The sequence below is a fragment of the Vicugna pacos genome, chromosome 31, assembly GCF_048564905.1.
Source record: "Vicugna pacos chromosome 31, VicPac4, whole genome shotgun sequence".
In the NCBI taxonomy this organism is placed as follows: Eukaryota; Metazoa; Chordata; class Mammalia; order Artiodactyla; family Camelidae; genus Vicugna; species Vicugna pacos.
Genome location: NC_133017.1, coordinates 24,643,092 through 24,670,460, shown reverse-complemented (window position 1 = coordinate 24,670,460; position 27,369 = coordinate 24,643,092). Strand labels below are relative to the sequence as shown.

Here is a 27,369-nt window from a genome sequence, read left to right as displayed (position 1 = left end):
GTGCTTTTACATCAACACCACTTAATGGCCTGGCCTTTGTGAGGGGGCCAGGGGATTGGGGGAAAACGGGAGGAAAAAGGAATTCTTGGGGTTTTTTATTTGGTTTTTTTTTTTCATTTCACTCCTATTCTAAGCCAAGGAAGACCCTGCCCCCATTCCTTGCCTCTCCCCTTCCCCTCCCTGGAGCATCCTGTCAGCCCAGGGGAAGGAACCAGCGGGAAAACGTCCTCACTTGCTCAGAACCCCGCAGGACGGCTGCTGCCGCCCGCCCTGGACCCGCAGAGCCTCACGGCCCCCTACCTGGTCCACAGGCCTATGGAAACCACTGTGGGAAACCTGGGTCAGGACCCTCCCCGACCTGCTCTGCCCCAAAGAGCAAGAAATATCACCGCCTGGCAGCCGCGTCTCAGAACAGAAGCTTTATTTCAATATGCTTATTCTTTTCGGAACAGCACTGGCAACTAGAAACTTGTATGCAACAGTGAACTTCATAACTGTAAAGAAAATAGATCACAGATTGTAACAGGAAACACACCTTCAGTATAAACGGACACATCGCTGTCCCGCACGTATAAAAGTCATGCTCTCTAAGTGCTCCGTCCGCACGTTGTCCTTGTGGGGCACTGAGTTCCAGGGTGCAGTTTCGAAGGTTTACATGTGTCCCGTTGAGTTATGGATATTTCCAGAGAGTTTATAAAGGAGCCACACATTACAAATTTTGAGGGAAAACAAACAAAAAAAGATATATCACAGAGCATTTATTTTAATACTTTTGTTCTGTAAAGAATGAGCATTTCTTAAATATTACAAACGGCGCAACAAATACACTAGCTTACAGATCTGTACAGTGTACTAGTTTATACTTCAAAAATGCAGGAGGATAAATTATATATATATATAATGTTATATATAATTTAAGATCTAGTGAACAATTCAATATTGCTCTTGTGTTGGTCTTGCTGTATTGCATGCATGCCCAGGGCACGCCCATGGCTTGTCACCAGGTGGAAGGGGGACTGGCAGGGACAGTAGGGGACTCACGGGGCCCCATGCTTATTCCCAGAGTGCCACCCTCAAAGCAGTATTTTGAGTTTTGTGACTCGCTGCAGCCAGGTCAAAATCTTCCGTCATCATACGCAACCCAGGACGTGTTCTCAAGAACCACGACGACTCGCTCGGGGATGGGGCCACCTAAGTGCTAAAACCATCTGATTTAGTGGAACTAACACCGCAAGGCCTCAGTCCACGGGGGGGGGGGCTCCTAGAAGATAATTTTGAGATCATCATCTCTACCCTCAAGTGCAGTTCATCAAAAGATCTCAGAACAAAGACCATCAATAACCTTCCTATAAACTCACAGGCAACAGCCAGAGGAACGAGTCATGTCCTGAATGAGATCAGATTTTCAGTCATTACAAGCTTCTCGCACTGACGCGGCTGTAAACACTTAAAAACACAGGCGCCGACTTGGGAGGGCTCCGGGAACTTCTGACGTGCGTCGGGAGGAAAGGAGCAGGGCCGGGGGGCCTCACACGGGGGGCCTTTCGGACACTGCGGCCCATGGCAGAGGCCACATTTCACGGTCAGCAAAGAACCCACCCGAGGCCTCTCAGTCGAACCCATCTTGGCCATAAAGGCCTGTTTCTTGTTCCACTTAACCCAGATCTAAATGACAAACTGATGGCATTGCTCTGAGGATACAAATAGAAAGAGGGGAAAGAAAAAGAAATGGGGCAAGTTGAAAAATGTATTCAAGAAAACCTGCCACTGAGCCCTCACTGCGAAGGCTGTGGAACAGCCACTTGGAAGAGAAGGAGCCGGTCAGAGGGTGCGTCTTAGGACCTGACAATGGACTCGGTTCTGGACGCGGTGTTCTGGGCTCCCCGGACCCCCGCTGGCACCCAGGCCACTTCCGCACCCTCCCTGCCGGGTTCCCTCTAGGAGGCCAAGGCAGTGGGGAGACGGTGGGGCCAAGGGTTCTCAGAGCACCTCCCACACACCAAACACATCACAAGGGTGAGTTGCAGGTAGAGCAGAGGGGATGAGACGAAGGCAAGAACATTCAACTGCGGCAGAGAATAACTTTTGTTCTGTGGGAGGTTTGCAGGGGCACCATGGCCTGACCCACGTGGACGGCTGCAGGAACAAGGAATTCCTGCAGCAAGAAGTTTGCAACAGCCAACCACAGCCCCTCCCCTTTTTTGTATAAAAGGAGCCTGAATTCTGACTTGAGGAGGATGGTTCTCCAAGACGTTAGTCTGCCGTCCTCTGGGTCTGCCGGCTTTCCGAATAAAGCTCCTATTCCTTGCCCCAGCACCTCTCCTCCCGATTTATTGGCCTGTCATGTGCCGAGCAGAACGAGTTTGGACTCAGTTACATAACCAGAGAGGGTTCCTGGAGGATCTGTCCTGAGCCGTCCAGTAGTCACTGCGACAGCCCTGCTCTGGAGGGGCAGGGAAGACGCAGCAGGTGCAGGAGAGGGGGGCGTGGGCGAGCGCCCTGGACTTGACCGTCACCACTCTGCCCGAGCTGGCACTGCTCCCCACCAGCCAGGAGGCTCCCGGGCGCAAGCTTAAGGGCCGCCTTCACTTCCTCTGCCTGCCAGGCAGGGACGGGAAGGATGGAGGAAAGGAACACTGCAGAGGCCAGGCCAGCCTGGCGTGCGGAGCGGGACGAACAGGAGAACGTACAGGCTCTGTCGGGGGAGTTCGGGGGGAAGGGAAGCAGAGCCACCCAGACTCGCTGATGGCAGAGCAGTAAGCCGACCGGGCTGTGCCCCGGCCACCCCGCCGCCACCCGGCACGCTGGCACCTGCAGCGGCCAGAACTTGGCTTGAAGGATTAAAGAACTGTTTCCAGAGTGAACACCCCGCTGAGCCGCTCTGAGAAGACGCGTCTAACGAAACGGGCGAGATCACCTCTTACTTGAACGCGTCTTCATTTTCTGGGAAGACACTGGTTACGGACAGATCATCAAAGACACAGTGAACAACTTCTGTCTCAAAGTATTTCATTAAGGTTCAAAGTATGGCGTAGACAGGTCCGTGTCTGTTAGAACACGGATGTGCTTCTGGTGTTCGGATACTGGCCGTTATCGGCCGTTACCCAGCTGGATACAGATCGAGTTATTTAAAAGAAGAAAATCATGCTGGAGGGAAAAAAAATTGTCTAAAAATAGCCACTTTCATTGTTTTTATTTAAAATCTGAGGGCTGGAAGAAGTCACAGCCCTCATGGGTCAAAAGAAGGAAACTTTCACATTTCTGAAACTCTCAAAGTTGTAACACACCGGAGCGTCACTGCGATGTTTCAGCGTTGTCACGGCATCTTCCAACAATTCAGACAGAAAGTGAAGAATTTCTGACACAGCTGCGCACTCTTGGTGCACTCCTCGTCGTACGTGAAAATAAATGCTCTAAAAGGTTACAACGGTGCCTGCTAACTAGGCTTGGTGAGGCGAGGGCACCCCCTCAGAGCAGCCAGGCTCACAGGTCAGCTGGGAATTGACAGCAAACACCCTTTTGGGGGAGAGAGGCCGCGTTACCTGTAATTCAGTCAAAGGACCACGGGAGGGAACAGCCGGACCGGTCTTCTCACCTCCTCCCTGCCCTCCGCGCCCCTCCCCCTCCTCCCCTGAGGATGTCACTGGCTTCGGAGCGGGGGAGGGGGGGACGCCTGGTCTGGGGGTGGCGCTGCAGCACTGGGTTAACATGCTCTCACATGCACGCGGATGGTCGTTCCTCCTCTCAGCACACGTTGCTGCTTCTGTGGGCACCAGCCCGGCCGCCTCCTGAGGGCGAAGGATGCCTCCAGCAATGGCGGGCACCCCTCTCAGCTCCCTGCCAAGCCCCGCAGGTGCTTTTCATTTTAAGCATCTGGCAGATTCCCTGATTCCGGACGGGGGGGTGGGTTGCTTACTGGTGGTGGGTGTGAAGTGCCCTCTTAGGACAGCAGTGCACATCTCGGTCAAAATGCAATATTTAACACGTGGGCGTCGGACATGCTACCCTGACGACGGTGGGCTTCACGGGGGAGGGGGAGGGGAGGCGAGGGGGACACACCTGGGCTGCTCCCACGGGGGGGCGCTCACATGACCACGCACTTGCCCTTGAGTTTCTCCTTCCTCTTCTGCTGCTTGCTCTTTTTCCCGTCGATCTGTAGGCTCACGGTCCTGCGCTTCTCCAGGTTGAGCAGTTCCTGGAAGAGCTCCTTCACGTTGTGGTTGAGCTTGGCCGACGTCTCCATGAAGGCGCACTTCCACCTGCGGGCCAGTGCCTCGGCCTCGCCGCTCTCCACCTCGCGGCTGGGGCTCTCGTCACACTTGTTCCCCACCAGCATGATGGGGATGCTCTCCACGTCCCCTTTGATCTCGCAGATTTGTTCGTAGATGGGTTTGAGCTCCTCCAAGGACTGCCGGCTGGTGATGGAGTAGACCAGGATGAAGGCGTGCCCCTTGGAGATGGACAGCCGCTGCATGGCGGGGAACTGGTGGCTGCCCGTGGTGTCCGTGATCTGCAGGGTGCAGATGCTCTTGTCACAGCTGATGACCTGCCGGTAGGTGTCTTCCACGGTGGGGATGTAGCTCTCCCGGAACGTGCCTTTCACGAACCGCAAGACCAGGGAGCTCTTGCCCACACCACCTGCCCCGAACACGGCCACCCGGTAATCGTTGCTCTGTTCCGGCATGTTGCTGGAGGGCTCCAACTATCAACTAGGAAGCACCTAGCAAAGGAACCAGATGTTCGAGAGAATTAGTTAAAAAAAAAATCTAGAAAAAAGATTCCATTTTACCCCCTTGATAGCTTACAAAGAAAAGCTGGACGTGATGAAGTGTGCTTTCGCTTTCCCAATTTCATTTAAAAATTCTGTAATTCTAACTCCAGCCATTGCAGTCAATCCTCAGTTTGCAACAGGACTGTCGAGCTGCTGAGCAGCTAAGGGGAGCCAGTCTGCTTCCCCTGGTGGGACCCCGGTTCTGAGCAGCTGCGCTCGCACATGGCCCCGCGCCCCGAAAGGAGGCGGCGTCCGGGAAGCGGGGTGCGGGGCGGGAATCACCCCCCCAACCCCACCAACACACACGTGTAGCCGGCGTATCTTTGCTGCTTAACCTGGAACACCCCGTGTACTGGTCACGGTGTGTCATTTTTCACAGTTCTGGGGAGGGAATTAAAGAGGAGGATGTGACCAATATGCAGTGTTTCTATTAACTCATGAAATCCTCACCGCCTTGCCGACCTGGGGTCCCTGTCCCTCCTGCACAACGAAGACCCTGGAAACGCAGGAGGAATCGGGGAGCGTCAGGTTCCCCGGCGTCACCCAGCCCATGAGAGGGGAGGCAGGGGGGTTCGGGCTGCAGTGGCCCTGCCGCCCACGGCGGTCCCACGGCGGGCCGGACAGGGCACTGGCCGCGGGGGCCCGGGCGCCGCGCAGGCCACGGTGCAGACTGTCTCGTGAACCAGCAAGAGCTGACGGCTGACTGAGAAGGTCGGAGGGTCCTTGCATCCATCAAAATTAACGTGCTTATAGGTGCTTTATTCTTAAGAACTATAAGAAGTATTACTAAGACCGCAGGATAAACCACTACTCATGGCCATTGAGATGGAGCAGAATGAGAGTTTCCCTTCCTCACAAACATGACCCTTCATCCAGGGGGTAAGTGGACTGTCCTCACACACAGATCATCCAGTAGCTTTCATCCTGCCGCTCCTCTGGTAAGCAAGGACATAGAACATGCAAAAACGGGACTCCAGCAACGTCCAAATTTCTTTGTAACCAAAGTGGACAAATAAGATGGTGACGGGAAGGAGAGAGCCCGTTTCCTCCCGGCACCCACTGGGCTGACTTTTATTTTTCTAATCGTAGAGTAACTGAGGGCCATAAAAGGCATTGCTCCAAGTCACTTTCAGAGGCCAGTAAAAATTAAACATAATTAGCTGTGGACGGAAATGGGGGTGTGAGGTGGGTAACTACTGACAGACAGAGCGTTGGATCAAAGCCCCGGACTGTGACACCCCATCTCCTGTTTCTTTCTGAGTTTGCCACAGACATTTGCCTCCACACACTTGCTCAGTTAAGCACTCAGCTGTCCTTGTGTGCCCTTTGGAATCCCTAATCTATCAAGGAACTAGAGAAATATCCGTGCTAAAAGAAAATCTAGAAAGATACCCGGGAGTGCATTAACAGCAAAAGGCTGAGAGAAAGACCGATTAGGAGTTTTAATCAGCCTATTAAATGTTCATGAGATCATTATGAGACATTCACGAGTACAGTACTGAGACAGATTGTTCTGTATTTTAAAAAATGCAATTGTCTGCAGAATCGGGCTTGAGAACGTCTCTCTGCAGCCTCAGCATGAGCTGCTCTTTGCGCTCGGAAAGCGGCATCCTGGCTCAGCCTCGCCTTGCGTTGTGGGTATTTCGTTCCAGGCTCGAGTGTACGCTTCTAGCCGGAAGGGGACACGTCCTGAAAGGCTCTCCATCCCCAGATCTCAACGGGAGCTCTGAGTCTTTAGCTCACACTCGTTCCGCGTTTGGTGACTATGCTGTCGGCCACGCTAAGGCGTCTCCATTGTTAATGGGGCAACCGACAGACAGAAAGCAAACACTAAACGTGAAAAGACTCCACAAGCTACTGTTACTCACTTGCCCAAGAACCGTCTACGGAGCTTCCTCCAAAGGCCAGGCTCCGGGCAAGTGGCCAGCAAACCCGCGCAGAGGACAGACCTCAGGCAGGGGCTCTCTCCTTGTGCAGCTCATGAGGATCAGGTGGACCAGGCAGGCATGGAAGGATACTTCAAATAGTTAACAAATTGCATCACGGCAGTGCCGAAAATGAGAGGCATGAAGGGACCTAACCAAACCTGAGGTACCAAGAGTGGCTTCCCTGAGGAGGTGGCATGGGAGCGGGACCCCGGAAGTCACAGAGGAGACAGCCAGGTGAAAGCAGTAAAGCTCAGTGTGATGTGCGAGGTAAGTCTGGGGCAAGAACTCCGTACTGACCCTCCACAGGTCTTCCCCAGCCTGCAGACTATACTCATCACTCATTCATTTTACAAGCATCTGTAAAAATCCCTCTACATAATATTCAAGCTCAGTGCTTACCCAGTGGAAGCTCACAGCAGTAGAAGGCGGACGGGCACAGGAAAGGATACAGTACACCCCACCGAGCAGACGCTGCGGGAAAAGTCGTAAACAAAGGCAGGAGGAGACCCTGGTGGGGCATCGAGTTCTGTCTGGGGCCCTCGGGAAGGATGCCCCAGAGGGCTGGGTGAAGATGGGGAAGGAATGAAAGGCCTTCTTGCAGAGGCACAAGGGCAGGAAGAGATCCCACGTTCATGCCGTGGTAGAGAGCTGGTGTCAGTCGGCATCTGGGGGCAGAGCGAGGAGAGCAGGTGAGTGGTGGCGCCTTTCATCAGCATAAAAGGCTGAATAGAGAAATGAGTTTGGAAACAAAGGTGATGGGTGGTGAGGAGCAGGGACCTGTGATTGGGTCAGTTTTGTAGGACACGCTGGTGGAGCTATCTGGGTTTTGGTTTGAAACCACCAGAGAAGTGACTGGGTTTTAGTTTGAAAGCTCAGAAGAGAGGTCTACTTGAGTGAGAAACGTGTGGTTACCACCCATACATAAAAAATAGTATAATAAATAAACATCTCCCGGAGAGAAGGCACGTAGCCTGAAAAAAAGATCAATTGCCAAATCTGATGTGCGCTAGCAAGACATGGCAAGTTCCTTGCATAAAATTTGTGCACTTGAGTTGCCAGACCTAGGAAACGAGGAGACTGACACCACTTTCCCCACTGAGCTGTTCTGGATTTAGTAAGATTATACAGGACCAAGCAAAGCTCTCTATTTTCAGTAAGAACTGGGAAGAAAGTGGAGGGGATCCACAAAAGAGCAGTGAGGACAGAAAAGCTCAAGAGACGATGACAAAAATGTCAAAAAGAATTTGAGAGGACTCAGCTGAAGTGGTGCTCAGAAGGAAATTAGTTATAAACAGCTACATTAAATAAGAATAAAGATCTCAAATCAGGAACCTGATCTTCCACTTTAAAAGAGCAAATTGAACCCAAAGGAAGCAAAATGAAACAAAGATCACAATGGAACGTAATAAAGGGTAGAAACCAATAGAAAAAAAATTAATAGAACCAAAATTTTGTTCTTCAAAAATATCAACAAAATTTATCTTTTGCTAGACTGAACAAACAAAAGTGGGAAACCTTAAATTATTAAAATCAAGAATGAAAGAGGAAACATAACTGCTGACCTTGCAGAAATAAAGACTATAAGGGCACGGCCAACTGTATGCCAACAAGTTACATAACCTAGATGAAGCAGACACAAACTGCCAAAGCTGACTCCAGAAGAAATAAAAAATCTAAATAGACCTTTAACAGGCTAGTAATCAAAAAGCCGTCTACAGAGAAAAGCCCAGGTCCAGATGGCTCCACTGGTGAATTCCAGCAAACATTTAAAGAAGAATTAATACCAATCCTTCACAGAGTTTTCCAAAAAAACTTAATAAGAGAGATCACTTCCTGCTCTTTCTGAAGCCAGTATTACCCTGAGCAATACGAGGCAAAAATGTCACGAGAAAACAACAGACCAGTATCCATAAAAATCTTCAACAAAATACTAGCAAATTAAATCCATCAATATACAGAAAGGATTATACATCATAACCAAGTAGGATTTATGCCAGCATGCAAGGTTGGTTTAACATCCCCAAAATTAATACAACACACCATATCAATAAAAGGCAAAAAACATATCTCGATAGATACAAAAACTTGACAAAATTCAGCACCCAATTATGTTAAAACAGAATACAGATTATTCTGAATGATTTTATTCTTTCTAAATGATCAAGAAAATAAAATCCCAAATTAAAACATTATTAAAAACTGGGAAATCTTAATAGAATTCATTCCCAGACCCTAGTTAACGGAACACCATTGTCAAGAGATCAAGTGTAACAGATCAAGAAAGTAAGGCTTTGATTTTGGAGAGTAGCGGGAAGTTGTTCAATGACAGGGATATTGAATAATACCGCCCTGAACTGAGAAGGAAATTTGAGACTGAAAAACAAAACAGGGAAACTCCAAAAAGTACAGTTACGGCTTATTGCAGGTAACTTACACACGGGTAGGGTCAGGCAGGCGGCAATCCAGAAGCGTTCACAGCTGCACCCCACCCTGCTGGGAGGGGTACAGGGGAATTGAAAGGGGCCAAAGGGAAACACGGAATCGGACCACTCAGGGAGAGGCCGCATGTCCTCGCCAACAAGAAGCGGGGTGTCTTCTCGCCCCGGGGGTCTTACGACCATTATTCCTCGAGGACCATCAAACACCTGTGCCAGCAAAAGGCATTCTTCCAGACTTCGTATCAGATGAAGGCACGGGTAAGAGCTGACAGGGAACTTCTCTGAGCGTTCCGTGTGGGCAGGCTAGGCCTTGGTCAGGCAGAAAGGGGAGGAGATGGAGCTGACAAAAAATGGAGTCAGCGTGGTTCAGCCACACAGAAGTAGATGAAGACTGGCAGAGTTTCAGCTAAGTGGCACGATGCGGGGTAGGAAGGGAGTCGAAGTCCTTTTGCAGTGGGTAGGAGCATGGTGGTGTCGACTGAAGCCGACTGAAGCGCAGCCTAAAAGTTGAGAGTCATGTTTTATCTGGTGGGAGGACTCGAGCCAGCATGACAGCCCCTCAGGTGGCTCTGAGGGACGGCTCCGGAGAGGTGGGGGAGGAGCCAGGACGTATAGGAGCTTTACAACAAAGACCAGGTAGTTCGAACAGTGAAAGATGACTTGTTAACTAGAGAAAACCAGGCGTCTCAAGTTCAAGAATTTAGCGCTTTTCTATGTATGGGAGGGAGCAACCATTTGGGCTCATTGAATCCATTCCTTTGACAAGCACCTAGTGATCCAGGGCAGTGTCCTGTCCTTTCTTAATCTGAGTCCCCTCAGAGGGCACCATTGTGAGTGGCTGCAGAGGCCGGGCTGCAGGCTGGTCTTCACTGGGGGGTGGCAGCAGTCACTGATGACTTGATGGCTTCAGCATTTTTTCTTTACTGATACGATTTGCAATATTTTTCGTTCACAATAGGAATTGATGAGACGGCTAGAAAGACAAGAAGACTAGATTTCTCCTTAAGGAAATTCAGGGATTAAGAAAACGAGAAGGGACAACTGGCAAAAGATATCATAAGGGTTAAGACACATATTATAGATACGGTATTTTTCTGCCTTCAGATGCAATTACCAAATTTAATTTGTAAAAAGCTCTAATTGGCTTAAAATCCAGCATTTATAAATTAAGCATTTCTAAATTTCATAACTATAATAGACGCTAACCCAAACGTTTTTCAAGTTTATGTGATCTGGACGAGTCTGGTGATGGCTATTTGAACACAGGAGCCACCGGGATTCAGGATGCACACACGGCCGGCTGCACTTCAAGGAGAGGAGAAAGGGTGGGTGACAACACACGGAGCCCCGATGAAACTGGCCCAGACCAACCCCAGCCACTCCTGTTGTCTCAGCTTAAAAACTTTAAAAACAAAGAAATGAAAAATGATACAACACATGCATTTGATTTAAAAAATAAAATAAAGATAATAAAGCACTCTTTTATCCACACCCAGATCCTTCCTTCGGCCACCCTAGTCTCTTCCCAGAAATAACCGCTGTACAAAAGACCGGACAGTCAGCTGCCATTTCCTGGCGTTCGCCATGGAACTTTAAATAATGCATCCATTGCTTGAATAATAGATCTTACCGTCTCGACTTACTGACTTTGGGCCCCATCTATCTATGAAATTAGCACCAGGACCTTCCTCCGCTGCCTAACTTGCTTAGTTGTACTCTACTTTTAAAGCACATACCAGTATTTCAGTTTTCCATATATAATATTTACAATTTGTTCCAAAATTTAAATTGTCCTCTCTGGTTCTTCTGCAGGTTGTTTCGAAACCCTACTAATAAAGAGCATTAAAAGGACTCTGTACAGATTTTTCCCTGCAGAAGAAGGTAGTGAGACTGGACCCACCGGGAGGGAAAGGTCGCTGTCATCCAGCGTTGCTGACGGAGGCTTAATCTTCCGTGTCAGCGGTATTGAGGTCTTCCTTCTTCTAGCTTTTATATTTGTTTGTTTGTTTGCCCAAGTAACTCTAGGGTGCCAATTTCTGTACTTCAGTTTATTTAGATATTACCACCTTCCTTGGATCCATTTTATGTTTTGCTATAAACATTACTGATGAATACTTTTAGAAGGCACTGAAACTTCTGAGCTAACGCCCTCTCGACTGATGGAGTTCTGCAGCCAAATTAAGTTCAAATCCTACTTTCATCAGATTTTTAAAATTATTTAATTTTAACTTTACCATCCAGGGTTACTGACATGAAATCCAAGGTCGGGGGACACTCTTCGTTGTGTTAGGTTTTCCCCTTGTCTTTGGTAGGGTTAGAATATTCTTTTTATTCTGAGAGTTATGACATTTCACCGAGAGAGAGATATATCTAAACATATAAAAAATATAACATATATAAAATATAAATACACATATAATATACATTTATATATTATATATAAGTATATATAATTATATTTGTTTATATATTATATATTTATATATTATATATCATTTATATATTATATATAAAGTATATATAATATATAAATATACATTTGTATTAAATATTTTTATATATTTATAATTTTCATATAATATATAATATATAAATATTACATATATTTATATATAGGACACATTTATATATTATATATAAATGTATACATTTATATTATATATAACATGTTTATTATTTAAATAATATATTTAAGTATATTATTTATTTATAAATATATATAACTATGTATATAAATATATATTGTATATATATAAATTGTAAAAATATATAGTGTATATTTTTATATACATATTTATATATGTTTTATATATATATAACTGCTTTTTAATTGTGGGGTTTGGTTTTTTTTTTGGTCAGGGGAGGAGGCTGGTTGACAGCCCAGCCCATTCCGCAGCTTGGGAAACGTTCATTTTTTATCACACTACCCCATCCCTCTTTCTTTTCTCTCTTTCTAACATTCCTGCGAGATGATGCGCCAAGCGTTCCTATTCTGTGTTTCTCTAAAGCCGTTTCCTTTAATTGCGGATACACCTCTTGCACCCGCAGTCTTCCTTCCGCAGAAAAGCACGTTCTCCTCTCGGGAAGGCGGAGAGCAGCCCCGCGCTGAGCCGCGACACCCGCCCGGAGCCGGGACACCCGCTAGGCGGCCCCGCGTCGCGGCCCGGCCCTCCCACGCGGCCGGCGCCGCAAGTGCCCGCCGGCCGGCCGCCGCCCGCCGCTCCGGGAAGGGGCCTCGCGCCGGCCGGGTGAGGCGGCGGGCAGGGCGCTCCCCACGCATGGGCCGCCCGGCGGCGGCGGCGGCACCCGGGCCGGGAACGGCGGCGCTGCGCACGGCCCCCCGCTCTCCTGTTCTCGAACCCAAAGCCCACGCGGGCCGAGCTGCCCCGCGGCGCCTCGCACTTCGGAGGAGCTCGCGCACCGACAGCCGAGCGCGGGCTCAGGGCCAGGCGGCGAGCTGCGCGCCTCAGAGCGCGTGAACTAGAAGCACGCGTGGCAACGGCTCGGAATGAGCCACCTGACGCCCTGCAGATGGGACCTGGGGGGCAGTATTTTGATTTGTAAGAAGGATATATTTGGTCTTCCAGGTGAGCCAAGTGCATTTCTCAGAGATGTTTGGTCTTCGTCCATGGTTTCGGGCTCACAGCTCCCAAAACCCTTGGCATTTCTGGAGCGGTAAGAGCAACGGGAGCATCTTTTGTTACAATACTTGCGCTCTTACCCTCAGTTCCCCAAAATGCTTCAGAGACATAAAGGTGGAATGAGGGTCTTGTTACTATAACAAGCTCCTTTCCACCACCACTGGGTTGATGTTAATAAAGTGACTTTTGGAAAGTACCCAAAGATGAGGGTTCAGTTGCCAGGGTAACTAACCAGCCAAGAACAGAGGGGTGGAACTTTCAGCCCCACCTCCCACCTCCTGGGAGGGGAAGTGGGGTGGAGAGAGCGTAGAGGTTGAGTCAGGCACCAATGGCCAATGATTCAATCAATCGCGTTTGTGTAATGAAGCCCCCCCCCCCAAAAAAAAACCTGAAAGGACGGGATTAGGAGAATTTCCAGGCTGGTGAACACACGGAGACTCGGGGAGAGCAGAGCACTCACGGAGGGCGTGGAGTCTCCGTGGCTTTCCCCACACCTTCCCTACACGTGCCTTTCATCTGGCTGTTCCTAAATTGTATCCTTGTGTAATAAACCAGTCATCTGGGGAGTAAAATGCTCTTCTGAGTTCCGTGAGCCTCTCCAGAAGACTGATCCAATCTTAGGAGGGGCTCGTGGGAACCTCTGATTTATAGCCAGTTGGCCACAAGCACAGGTAACAACCTGGACTTGCGACTGGCATCTGAAGCAGACAGCAGTCGTGCAGGTGGGCCCTCAGCCCATGCAGTCCGATGCCATCTCTGGGTAGACAGTGTCAGAACTGCATCAAACTGTAGGACATCCGGCTGGTGTCCAGAGACTTGGTGGACGTGTGGGGAAGCCTCCTCCACAATGTAAGTGGGCGCAGAATTACCAGAGGTGCATCCCAGCTCACTGATCCACAGCTAGTAAGTAGCAGAAGCTGAATTTCAACTCGGGGTTAGCAAACCTGGGAAGGCTTCCAGGCCAATCCAAATGAGAAAGTATCCTGGATTCTAAAACGCTGGAATTTTTTTTTCACACTGACAGACAATCCTGCCAAGCAACTTCCAGAACATCTTGTGTTTATTCCAAAAATGTAATAATGAAGTTGGGAAGCTAATAATGGATGATTGTGCATGTTTTCTGACTCATCAAAACAGTCACAGATGCCTTATGAAAGGTCCACACCAAAAAGTGAACTCTGAGCAACCAGAGTCGCTTAACATAACACCTGCTTGTGGGAAAACATGAGTCACCCTTCCATCATGGGTATTTGAACCAGTGTGTTAACTTCGCGCTGACACCAGCGGGCAAAGGTGACCAGGAAAAGGTCAGGCCACAGGGGACTTGAGTCAGAGCAGGCCCTCGGATTTTGCTGGGTTTTGCAGGTCTTAGGAGAAGGCAACGAGATGATACAAAAACACTTAGGACTTGCACACCATTCAATGCTGAGTTCAAGACTCAGAGTTGCTAATTAGCACAAGTCCTATATGAAAAGTTTGGGCCACCTTGGCTGCCTCAGGCTTACAGAGCAGGAGCCCCGTGCCCCAAACACGGCTTGTGTTTCCATGATGAAGAAGCGTTTCAGTGGAATCTGGGACTGTCCTAAAGGATAGAGCTGCGTAACAAGAATGCCCACGTAAACAATGAAAAGAGTGGAAAACGATTACCAATGCAAAAAATAAACGGTATTTCATGCCTGAAAATGCAAAAAACCAAAAAACAAAAACAAAAACAAAGACAAAGTCCTACACATTTCCAACGTATTAACGTGATTGGACTCATTTTTTCACATTAACTCACAGCGGCGACTTACTCAACATGATTTCCGTTTCAATCCCCAGAAACGGTCAAGAGCACAAATCGGACGGGGAACGGCAGTCTGCAGTGCGACGTTTAGTATGTGTTACGAGTTTAGGGGCATCGTGTCAACAACACGGTCCCCAGGCAAAGAGGGAGCGAGATCACCCGACAGCTAATTAGAGGCCGCCGGGAGCGGCGCGCCCACCGCGTCCGCGCAGACCCGGGCGCACGCACAGCCACGCCGCGCCTGCAGCGGGCACGCCGAGCTCCCCGAGGCACGGCCCAGCCGTCATCAACCGATAACGGCTGCTTTTTCGGCTCCACGAATAGACTGAACTATCCCATCAGATTTTTGAGTCTACATGGAGAATACACTCCTACAAGTGGAACTACCGGATCAAAGCGTATGGGCGTTTCAAAGTTGGGGCAGATCGCCGGTGCCCTCCAAAATCACCGCCAATTCGCCGCCCCCCCCCCCCCCCACGGCGTATGACGGTGCTGGCTCCTCACCCTGGGTACAGCCCAGCCTATGAAATTCTTTGATCCTCTCCAGTGTAACAAGAAGGCTGCTTCTCATGACTGAGTTGATTGCATCTATTTGATGTGTGTGAGACTGAGCACGTTTTCGCATGGTAAACGTAACGTGCATCTTTGAGACTGGCATGTTCTTGTCCTTTGCTCAGTTTTCTATTATTTGCAAGGATAAGTATTTACCCCATTTCAAGGCAGTCGTTCTCAGGCTGTGCTCAGCGGACCAGCACCAGCTCCCTCACCGGACCGCACTTGGACTGCACTGGTGCCGCTGAATCAAAGCCACTGGGGCTGAACCCAGCAAGCTCGCGTTTAACCACCCCATCAGGTGGTCTGCACGCTCAAACTTTGAGACCCGCTGTATTAAGGAAATTAGACCTCATCGGAAATTAGACCGCCTCCGAAATACGTCGCAAATATTTATTCCCAGCTGCCATTTGTCCTTTGCTATTGTTTATTTTTCCTGGACACAAATTTAACATTTCTGGGAAGCCAAATTTAACAAACTGTTCCTCTTCAGTATCCCAGTTTGGGGTCATCCTTAGAAAATTCTTCCCTACTCTGAGATCACTAAAAATTCTCTATACTTACACGTTCACTCTTTATGTTTCAGTATTTGCTCCAACAAACTGATTTATTTCTGTGTCTTGACTTTGATGGTGTATTTAGAGGAATTTAACATTTAAAGGAAGGGAAGAACAAAGACAAGGTGCACAGTGTGTCCTCTGTAAATCTATCTGAAATAATCAAAAATATACGCACGTGGTTGTCATGAAATCCCGGAAAATTTAGTTTCCTTTCAAAATCTAGGTCACCCAATCATTTCTACCTTTCAACATTTCCAGCTTTTTTTTTTTCCTGGCATGGAGCTTACAAAGACGTTAACAAAAATAGAAAGGTCAGTATTACATCTCGTGGTGCCCTCCCATCACTCTGTGGTCAAGAACCCAATGAAGTTCAAAGCGGCCTCAAAAAGAGATAAGTGCCGGGGACTAGTCCACGGATGTCCTTCTTGAAATCTCAGGAGACTATTTCAAGCAGGCAGTGAGGTAACGCACTGCTCTTGTGGGTGTGTGCGTAATGCGGGATGGGGTGGGGGTGGCAGCCGGGCAGCAGGGATGGGGAGATGAATTCAAGTTTATACCAGAAGGAAGTGTCATTGAGCTGGATTTTTAAGGTAACAGAGGCCCGAGAGAACTCCTGGCTTTGCTCTGGATGCAGAGACCTGGATACTAAACATTTTTCCTCTTTGCTCAGCATCACCTGAAGATAAACTCCAGATTCAGAAGTCATAGAGGGGTTTCCAGTAAAACACTCTGAGTGTAAAGATGACATAGGAAGGAAAGTTTACACCTGCAAAGTTCCTCTGTCTGAACGCTGGTGAGTCTCTGGACCCTCCTGGAGCCCAGGTGAGACGTTAAGGGGTTGTGGTGGAGAGAAAGAGAGAGACAAAGAGACAGACTAATTACCGTAGGAAGTCCTAATGGACCGTTCCTCTGTTCTCTTATTTCCTCAGAAACACCATCACTTTCCAGACATTAATTAGCTCTAGAAAAATACTGCATAAACTCCGTTCACACAAAATGCAGGGCTCCTTAAAGGTCCTACCACGACTTCCAGGGCAGAGAGCCACGTGATGGAAGCGGTGCCCGTCCCCTCTGTACTCATCAATCACAGAAGCCACCCCGGGACTGGGTGAAGAAACGGACGTCTTGCCATTAAGGTCATTCTGTGTTTCCAGAAGTCAGTACTCATGCGTCAGTCAACTGTAAAGCATTTCAGTTCCCCAAACCTTATAATGGTGTTAAATCGACACACAAACATCGAAGATACACATACCAGTGAAGGATGATGTAAAACGATGTAAATTCCAGCTTAGTAGCTGTTTGTTTTCACAGTGGCTTTGCTGCCACTTGCCCAGCAATTGAATTTTTTTTCTTTTTCTTTTTTTTTTTTCTTTTTTGCTGGGGGTTGGCAATTAGGTTTATTATTTATTTGATTTTTCAGTGGAGGGACTGGGGATTGAACCCAGGACCTCAGGCATGCTAGGCATGTGCTCTACCACTTGAACTATACCCTCCTCCACTGCCCTGCAATTTAAACGTGAAAAGTGAATGATCTCCAATGAGGCACCGGCCTCAGTTGCTGATGTCCATCACCAGGAACTGCAAACTGGGTACTGGTGCAAAACACCAGCGCCCACCTCAGGCTTCTGCCCTTTGTTTCTGCTACATTAGATCTCTAGGCTGCACGTGGGTTGAATCCACATCTACTGGTGATTTTTCATAAAGCCAAGGGACGTATTGACCCTATCCTCTTGTTTTACTGACAAAGCAGTAAAAATAGGTCCAAGGCTGCACAATTAGCTAGTGGCAGGGGAGGGTAGGACACAGGTCTTGTAGCAATTTGGGATCATCTGCATATTTGTTTTTGATGGTGTTTATGTAGTTTAATTGAAAAGCTTCTAACATTTCAGCTTTTAAATTGCTTTGTCAAAAGGTTAACATTCCATACCTGCGCTGGCCAACACAGCAGCCACTAGCCACACGGGCTCCTGCCCTCTTGAAACACGGCTAACCTGAACTGAGATGTCCCGTAAGTGCAAGATTTAGCATAAAAAAAGTAAAATATCTTACTAATATTTTGTATTGATTACATCTTTCAGCGGTCATTTTTAATATATTGGGTTAAAGAAAATATTTTAAAATTCATTTCAGCTGTTTATTTTTATTTTCTAACGTGACTGCTAGGACATTTTAAATTATGCATGTGGCTCACATGCTTTATTACTAGTGGACAGTACTGATTTATGGGAAAACACTTAACTGCACTGAGGAGAGAGCTGCAAGCAATCTTCCTTCCCCAAATTTGCCAGTGGCAGGAGCAAAGGACGAGCGAATGAGAAGGCATTTGATCCAAGTACTTTAAAAAATCCTTACCTGGTCAAGGAAGCCAGACTTGCAAGCCACATAATAAAAATAAAAACTAAAACATACTTTGAAATCAAAGAAATTTTACGTTAACCTGTAAGTGTGCATGCATGTGTAAATTTTACTTGTGAAAGAGCATCAGCAATTACGACAACATGACAACCACCTCCCCTTTTGATCAAGAGCAGCTACTTTCCTAGAATAATCATAAGCAAAACCAATTAATGTCCTAGAAATCAGTTCTCACTTTAAAGAGATATCTGTCCATTATAAATACCCACACCAAACAGACAGATGAGTGATAAATAGGTGACAAATAGGCGGTAGATTGATTGATAGACAGACAGACAGACAGACAGATTCAATCCACCATATAAGTGGAAATGGGAAATGATGGTTATCTGAGTTGAAAGTTACAGGTCAGCACTGAGCCCTTCTTAACTTAAAACAGCTGGCAGGCAGCCTCCTCACCCAGAAAACCAAATATTCCTCTTTGTAACAAAGAAATTCTCTAGTGCAAAAATTGACTGCCTCTATCTTGGAGGAAAATAATAATTTTATCTAAATTAATAGGTTAATTTCAAATGTACTGGTATATCAGCCATGGTCACAAAACTAGAAAAATGAACATGTTTTTATTACCACAGATACACTCTTTTTGATAAAAGAACACCATTGTTTTTCAAAGGTTTCAATTTTTTTTTCAGCAAGATACGCAGGTATCCAAGTAGAGACAGTAACTACGCCTGAAATAATACAATTCTGACAGCGCAAAGGCACCTGCGGTCTCTAGGCTGTGCACGACGGGAAATTAATAAAGTGTGCTCTGTTCTGCTCGGGTGAAATGGCACTGCTGACTGCCAGGAATGCCTGACTGCTGGACACAAGCGGAAAGGGGGACTTCCACAACTTGGGAATTCAATTTGGGTGTTTCCTGAGTCTCTACTTAGGAACAACTCTATGAAAGCTGTAGCGAGAAAAGATTCTGGAGGTTTCTGCAATAATGGTGCACATATATTTGCCATCTGCAGAAATAACTGAGTGAGCGGCGGTTCTGTGTGATGGTGGCGACAACCCCGTCTCTCTCCCCTCCTCTCCTCTGTTCACCGGGCGCCACCGTCCCTTTTACCACATTAAATGCCATGTGTTAAATGGGATGAAAATGCATCCCTGCTTTGTGTCTTGTTTCTACAAAACGAACTACGGATCTTTCTGTGCCTCAGCCCATAGGACCTCCTGCATTTCCAGAGATAGAATTGTTGACAATTTGCAATCCCAGGCAACAACCAAAAAAAAAAAAAATAGTATTATTCTCTTACAAATTTGTTAAATTTATTCTAATTTTATCCTCCCCTTCTCTCTCCCTCCCACTCCACCTCTTCGAATCCAAATGCCGCTGGAGAAGAAGCACATTTGGACTGATTTGGAATGTAAAATGCTCCAGCCTTTTACTGTTACCTAGAAAATCTTCCTTAAAAATGTATATATTGTTTCAAGTTTTTAGTTCAAAGCAGAAAAGGTTCCCTGTGCTAAGACTAGCTTCTCACGTGGAAGGGGGTCGTTCAAAAGACAATGTGGGCAACTATGCAGAATAAATCCCTAAGGAAGGCAAGCCGTGTCACACTGTACAGTCAGAAGGACCAGAATTCCACCACAGCGGTGTAACTCACCATTCAGTGGATGTAACATGATTCACGGAGCTTCCCGTTGAAAAGTCTCTCACCCCCCCCCCCAATGTGAATTGGAGTTTTAAAGGGAAAATACAGCATTTTTCGAGATGTAGGACTCAGGCAGGTTCCCACATGGCGAGAAGCCAGCAGTGCTTTGCAGGCAAGCCTAGGAGCTGTCGGCAGTCACTGCCATCCTGTGGGAGCCACAGTCTTACAACCAAAGGTGGGCTTTGCTATCTTCTGTTCTTACGATAAGGAAACAGGAAAAACACATGCAGACATCATGAAGCACATTCTTTCAAAGGAGAATTAAAATATTTAGCCAAGTCTCGGCCAAGCCCACGAAGGGCTCCCATCTAGTAGGAGAACACGCTGAACAAAACAGCAGCCTCCAACGTGCCTCGCGTTTTTCTCACTTGGGACCACATTCTTTTCAGGACTCCCGTAAATCCATTAAATCCACTTCTGCATTAACAGAGACACCTGCACCATAGAATTGTCTAAAACACCAACTTCTGCTTTGGAAGGAATCTCAAATAATGTGTAAGATAGAGACTTTTTTTTTAAGGACATGTTTTAGGAAAGTGTATCAAGATGCTCGCCCTCCCTGACAAGGCTACAGAAATGCAGTTCGCCCTCCCCGGGCCAACTCCAGCCTTTACAGAGCCCGCTCGCCCTCCCGGAGCGCGGCGGCCCCTTTTCGGGGGCTCGCAACCGAGAGCGCCAAAGCCGCCGAGGCCTCCGGCGCCCCGGCGCACAGGCAGCGCGGCCGCGGCCAAGGGGGAGAAATCGGTTACCTGCGGGCGGACGCAGCGCTGCCCAGAGCCTCTCCGGAGCTCGCCTCGCACAGGACGGCGGCGCAGGCTGCGCGGATGCGGGCTCCTCCCGCCGGCGGGCGGGGCCGCCGTGACGACGCTGTCAGCTGCTCGGCCGCCCCGCGCCCCGCGCCCCCGCGCACCTGCGCCCCGGCCCGCGCGCCCCCCCGCACCTGCGCCCCCGCCCGCGCGCCCCGCGCCCCCGCGCACCTGCGCCCCGGCCCGCGCCCCGCGGGCCGCGCGCCTCCCCGCTCCCCCTCGTCCCCCCAGCCCCGGCCCCCCCAGCCCCGCCAGCTGCGGCAGCGGCCGCCGCTCCGGCCTCAATGGCGCCCGCGGGCCTCCGAAGAGCTTCTAGGTGCCACCTACCGCATGTTGCTGGAATAGATGCTCAAGACGGGAATTCTCGGAGAAGCCAATGAATTAAAATAATTTCATTGAAAGTGCACCAGATTCTTTTGTCCTAGCTTGTTCACATTACCGACTGTAATTACTGCTAAGCTCGTAAGCCTTTCGGTGTCCAGATACTAAATTAAAAAACCTCGCTTATAAGGCAGGTGAAATCGGGCCATGATGGAGAGCCAGCCGCACGGTGCGGATTAATATATTCTAATTTAATAGGCTCCTGTAACAAAACCATTGGCGATCTGGGAGTGAACCTGCCTTTTCACTGAACAGTTTCACATTGGCATTTCAAGGAAATAATCAGGTTTATCTTCTGACATTGATAAACCATTTTGTCAAAGAAGCATTGATCAAAAACAGATGAATCAGCAAAAAAATAAGATGTATGGCTAACAATTCTGTGCCGACACTTCAAAAAACGCTTGCCTGTAGCATTGATCCATATTAAATTTAAACGGCACCAGCAAGATTTCTTCTTCCCGTTATAACTCATTCTTTTTTCAACACCAAATTTTCCGAGAGAATTGGGCAGTATTTTCTTGCTCTTTAAATTCTATTTATTTCTTACTCTTTAAATAAATAAATTTTATTTATTTGCTTTATGCATTTTATCTATGAGATACCATGTATCTGTTCAAAAATTATTTTGAATTTACAATTTCAGCTACTATTGTCCTTTGATGTTTATTTCCGAAGTAAATTTCTGCCCTGTTATTCACGGAAAATATGCTTTGGTTTTTGTTTTGTTTTGTTTTTTAATTCTTACTTTAGTATGAAAATTGTGATCAAGAAAATTTATTTCGCTCACGTGGTCATCATAATTCTGACCTTGAAGCTGTGGCCACTGGAATATGGAAAAAAAAAAACACCATTTTTTTTCTCAGTCATTTCAGGCTACCATTGGCAAATCTACTATTTTAATGATGCCGGAAAGGAAGGCAGTCACTCAGTTCCCAGTTTCCTCGTCATTACAAAGGACGGGTGGCCATCAGGAAAGCTGTCCGGAGGAGGACCTGGAGACACAGACCCCCCGTCTCTGCCTTCATTTCTGGAATCTGAAAGGACCATTCAAGCTAATAAATCGAAGTGTTTTCCATGACAACCCAAAATGTAGGTTATCGGGTAAATGACAAAATGGAAGTTGAGGGCTGAATAGAGAAGGACGTTAGATTTAAAGGGGTTGAAATATTGAAGGGAAAAATTCAGTTCTCGCACTGAGCTCACGGGGAGTGAGAACTTTAGTGGTGGTAAAGGAAGCCGGTTTGATCTGCAAACTCCACACTGCAGCAGAATCCTGCATTTTGACGTCTAATTCTTATTTGTTCTGAGAATGTGAAGCAGGGGTCCCAGAGGGATCATGTAATTGTTTAAATGGAACAACACACTCCAAACGAAGTCCCTGTTTATCTATTTTATATATAGTAGTTAGTATCTGCAAATTTTGAACTCCTAATTTATCCCTTCCCACCAGCTAAAGTCTGTTTTTTAAATTATATTTTGAACAAATGCCATGTCAGTGTCTCTCCTTAAATAATGCTGAAAGGGTATCATCTTGATCAGACATGCTCAGGGAAGCAGTGCCCCTTCTCCCCAGATGTTTCTAGCCCTTCAGACTCTCCCAGGACCTTGGTACCTGGTCATGCATCCCTTCTAAGCTTACACCACATGAGGGTGGAATGCAGGAAACCACTGCCCAGAAGACATACTATTTCCCAGCAATCTTGTCAGCAGTCAGGGTGTCCACCTCCAGGGCTGGCTGTCTTCAACTCAAACCCCTGCCTCTGTCTCCTCCTCCAGGGAGTCAGTCCAGCCTAATCCCTGAGTAGGCCAGACCCTCCAACAGCCCTGAAATGCAAAAAGCTTTCCACGTCCACTTGGAGAAAGACGCAGGCACCCCAAGGCTCCCCACAAAAGGGAGGAAGACAATGGAATTTTCCTCTGGCTTTTGTCCAGGAGCTCTCCGGCCTCAGAATAAGACCTCTAAAGCTGGGCTGACCCTTCAAAGATGTCCCACATGGAGAGCCACCCCTGGGTGAGTCATCGTACGTGGGTGCTGTCCTCCCCGCCAGGTCCTATTGAGGGCAGTTCCCAGGAAGGACACCAACAGCAACACACCAGCCACCGGGGCAACGCGGCTTCAGTCCCAAGTGGTGGTCCCGGCAGCCGCTGCAGCAGCCGCGTCAGAAGCCAAGGACTGATTTGCAGAAAACGTCACCAATTTGTCCTGGATGAAGAATCTCAAAGGGAGGTCTTCTCGCAGAGAATAAAGCTGCTATGTTATTCCACTGGCTGTAATTCTGCTTCTGTATTTTCACTCACCCCTTCAGGCTGTGTACAGCAGTACCAGGTGCTTTTAAGTCTAAGGAGGTTTTGCTTCTCTTCTTCCCCCACCCCCATACCCCGTGCAGCCCAGTAAGGATGAGGCACCACGCTTACTGCCTGTTATTAATCTTTTCAGCTTACCCGGGCCCCACAGTTACTAAAGCTGACATCTGTTTTCTGTAATCTCAGAGTTTCTCATCCCTGCCTTATCTAAGGTTGACCTAGTTCTCTTTGGTCTACCAAAATATTTGTGAACGCACACAGTGGATTCCATCCATCAAATGCAACTCGGCACTCATACTGCTCTGTGCATCCCTGGATCCAGCCCGTCAAACCCCTTGCCTTTTCCAGCCTCCCTTAACCTCCCATTCTAGCCGCGGGAACCTTATTTAAGTTCCTCTAAATCCTACACTGCTCTGTGGAAGAGTCTACCACGCTCTTGCCCTAACTAAAAGCTGGCTCTTCTCCAGTCCACACTTACCCTGTTCCTCTCTGCTCCTTTCTCTCTCTATCTCAATGCATTGTACCTTCTGAGCCATATCTTCCCATCTTGCTGTAAAACCCTGCCTCATCTTAGACTGCACCGCTCTCTTTCCTTGGTCTTGCCATGCTTTGGGTCTGGTGGTTTTTCTCTTTAGCTGGATCCAGTGCCACCTAAAGATGCTCTTCTTTTCATGGTCTCCTCATTTCCAGTGACTTTTTCCTCCACCACATCCCATCCCAGCCATCCCCACCAGTGGCCGCATCCTGCTCCCTGGCGTCATGGCAAGTTGCAGGACCGTGGGATATTGGCTTCAAGCATCCACGTTTCCAGTCACTCACACAGCCACTCCTCCTCCTTCACAGGCCAGTTTCTCCACTGTGCTCAGAATCACCTTCCACATCATCATTTCTCCTTTTAGTATCTGCATAATATGCAGCAGAAACAAGTATTCTGTTCCTCTCACTCTTGTCCCCTTTGAAGGATGGAGAAGACTGAAGACACCAACGGAAGAGTCTGAGCCTCTAAGCTGCTTCCCCTCATCATGCTTGCGGTCTCCAGTCTGTTCCTCGAGCAGTCAGGGGGAGTGGAGCAGAGACATCCTGGAGTGGCGTCCCAGAGATTTTAGAATCAAGCCCAGCATTTATGCTGGCTCCCAAGGCTGTCGCGGTCCAGTGGCTTGCAGCGTCTCCAGTTTCATCTCGTGCCCTCTTCCCACTGCTCTCATGTGCCAGCCAGACTGGCCTTCTTTCATTCCCCAAATGCACCAAGGTTTTTCTCCCATCGAGGCCTCCGCATATGCCTTTCTCATCAGCTCTGTGAGCTTCTTTGCCTATGGCTGTTCCACGACATTCTTTGCCTCAGATCCCCTCCTGAATGCATCGTCCAGAGAGAAGTCTTCCTTGACCACACTGTTCAAACTTGCATCACTCCCTGCTGTGGGCGAATTGTGTCTTCCCCAAAACACGTGGAGTACTGACTACTAGTAACTCAAAATGGGACTTTATTTGGACACACATTTCTTGCGGGAATGACTGGTTAAGTCAAAATGAGGTCATCCTAGAGTCGAGGGGGCCTTTACTTTAATGTGATTGGTATCCTCCTGAAAAGAGCAAAGAGACACAAGGAGAAGGCACCCGTGGGATGACGGAGGCAGAGACTGGACTGACGCCCCTGCCGGTCAAGGAGTGCCGAGGATCACCGGGAGAGGCCAGAACAAAAAGAGGCAAGATTTTCCCCAAGGTTCCAGAAGGAATCTGGCCCTGACAACTACTTGTAGCCCCGTAGCTGTGTTGCTTCCAGTCCTCCAGCCTCCAGAACAACGAGACAACAAGTATCTGTTTCTGTAAGCCGCTCAGCATGTGTTACTTTGTTGTGGAAATCCCAGCAAAATAGTACACCTCCCATCCTCCAGTCCCTGGATTCTGCTTCCTTTAGAGTCTGGGTCACAAGGAGTCTACATTTTATATTTGCTTCTTTATGAGTTGTTTCTCTATTTGTTTGTTATGTCTTCCCTTTTTGCCGGTAAGCCAAGTGTGGGTGCCACACATTCCTCGTTCATCATTGTCCCAGTATGTTGCGCCCAAAAAAAATGTGAGGGAGAAGCACCACAAACGCCATACCTTCCCACCCAAGTTCTAAACCCATCATGGATACACAGGAGTCAAAAACTCTGAGCAAGGCAGCAAGCTGAGGGGCTCCCGACACTCGTTCCCCCACGGAAACATCAGTAAGTGACAACAGACTGAGTGAGGTAGCTCTGCGGGAGCTCTAGAAACCGGCCAAGGATCTCCAGCAACCGAGTGAATGCCCAAGCAAGCAAAAGCACGCTCAGAGCAGCAGGAAATTCAGTGGTAGTTCTTACGCACTCTGACCCCTTCTGGCCCCTGCACAGTGTGGTCCAGAGGAGGGCACTTGGAAGTCCTCTAGGAATGGGGGTGAAGGAGTTCTGAGGCTGCCACCCCCAAATGTACCACTTTGGAATATGAATTATTTTGAGCTGAAGGGAATAGAGAACCAGCAGACTCAGGTAAAGCTCTTTGTCTCTCCCTTTCTTGTCTAAGATAAAGTCTAAATTTCCTCTAATTTGTAAGGGAGATCTACATTTATAAGGAAAATTTCTATTAGAAAATGTCGATACCAGGAAGAGAAACACTCCCACGGATAACTTTTTCCCTGAGAGACACTCAGCTGCACAATAAAGCAACACTGATTTAACATATGTTTTCTTTCCGTATCTTCCTGTAATTTGCCTCCCCCAACACCTAGAAGTCCCAAACCTCTCCTCTTCTCTTATCTCAGGATAGTATATAAGCTTCAGTCACGTGGATGACTCTTTGAGTCTCATATTTTTATGAGACTTCTGTTCGTACATAATCAAAATTGTTTTTTCTCCTGTTATACTGTCCTATGTCAATTTAATTCTTGGACACAGAGCCTAGAAGGGTAGAAAGAAGGTTTTTTCTTTCTCTCCAGTGGCAGTGTTTGTATACCAGGTGCCACAACACAGTTAAACTGCAGGAAGACCATAGATGCATGGGTGCCTGGGAGGAAGAGATTACAGACAGAGGAACCCAGTAGAACATCGAATGCCATGGGAGGGAAGAGGCAGGGATAGGACGCTTAGGGATGTTAAAATATATAAAAGCACTCAAGTATATGGGAGAATCAAGATAAAAAGCTCATGTATAGTCTCAGAGAAGCTGCATGCCCAAAACAGGTGTAACAAGACCTTAAACCTTCATGCCAGGCTGATGAGTGCAGGTCCTGCCCTGCACAGAACCAGTCTGCAAAGACTGGGAAAGTTGGCTGTTTTTTCAAATGTCCAATTTCCAAAAAATTTTCACAGAGCATACAAGGAAATGGGGACATGCAGCCCATTCAGAGCAATAAAATACATCTCCAGAAAGGAACCCTAAAGAAATTCAGGCTTTGGACTTACTAAACAAAGACTTTAAAACTGCTACCTTAAAAATGAGCCAAAGTAGAATATGGACCAAGAGCCAAAGGAAATCAGAAAAACAATATATGAACAGAATAAGAATATCAACAAAGGGATCAAAATTACAAAAGCAAATTCTGAAGCTTAAAAATACAATGGGAGAATTAGAAAATTTATTAGAGCTTCAATAGCTGACTCAAACAGGCAAGAGAAAAAATTAGCAAGCTTGAAGAGAGGTCATTTTAAGTTATCATATCTGAAGAATAAAAAGAAAAAAAGAAAAGAATAAAAAAAGTGAAAAGAGCCTGAGTGACCTACAGGGGACAATTAAGCAGATCAATATACGTATTAAAGGAACCCAAGAAGTAGAAGGTGGGGGGGGGGGGGTATCAGAGAGATTATTTGAAGTGATAATGACCTAAAATTCCCAAATTAGAGGAACTGCATGTATATACAAATACAAGAAGCATAAAAATTTCTAACTAATATCAGTTCAAAGAGATCCACACCGAAACAAATTATAATCAAGCTGTCAAATGTCGAAGAAAGAAACTCTTGAAAATGGTAAAAGAAAAGCAACTTGTCAATACCAGGGATCCTCAATAAGATTATCAGCAGATTTCTCAGCCGAAGTCGTGTAGGCTAGAAGGCAGTGGGAAAGTGCCAACCGAAGGGCAACTGTCAACAAAGAAATGCAGCACCCATCAAAACTGCTGTTC

At 47.4% G+C, this 27,369-nt stretch overlaps 1 protein-coding gene and 1 long non-coding RNA gene across 6 annotated transcripts; one reads left to right on the top strand and one right to left on the bottom strand.

Annotated features, from left to right (window-relative positions):
* Positions 1-404: 404 nt before the first annotated feature.
* On the bottom strand, positions 405-20,635 carry DIRAS2 (DIRAS family GTPase 2). Of its 3 annotated transcripts, XM_072952579.1 has the most exons (5): positions 10,344-10,912; positions 9,907-10,110; positions 7,099-7,364; positions 4,101-4,720; positions 405-3,788 (listed from the first exon to the last, which is right to left on the bottom strand). In XM_072952579.1, exons 4-5 carry the CDS (start codon positions 4,682-4,684, stop codon positions 3,704-3,706), a joined length of 669 nt encoding a protein of 222 aa, XP_072808680.1. In that variant the 5' UTR covers positions 4,685-4,720; positions 7,099-7,364; positions 9,907-10,110; positions 10,344-10,912; the 3' UTR covers positions 405-3,703. The 3 variants fall into 3 exon arrangements, with proteins under 3 accessions (XP_072808680.1, XP_031531716.1, XP_072808681.1); XM_072952580.1 differs by lacking the exons at positions 7,099-7,364; positions 9,907-10,110; positions 10,344-10,912 and adding an exon at positions 20,487-20,635 and having other exon boundaries at positions 3,724-3,788; positions 4,060-4,720; XM_031675856.2 differs by lacking the exons at positions 7,099-7,364; positions 9,907-10,110; positions 10,344-10,912 and adding an exon at positions 20,487-20,635 and having other exon boundaries at positions 405-4,720.
* LOC140690683 (uncharacterized) lies at positions 12,521-19,186 on the top strand. 3 transcript variants are annotated; one of them, XR_012065944.1, is made up of 6 exons: positions 12,521-12,724; positions 14,600-16,138; positions 16,359-16,469; positions 16,606-16,812; positions 17,589-17,684; positions 18,727-19,186. It is a non-coding gene; the product is annotated as an uncharacterized lncRNA (long non-coding RNA). The 3 variants fall into 3 exon arrangements; XR_012065942.1 differs by having other exon boundaries at positions 16,359-16,498; XR_012065943.1 differs by lacking the exon at positions 14,600-16,138 and having other exon boundaries at positions 16,359-16,498.
* Positions 20,636-27,369: the final 6,734 nt, after the last annotated feature.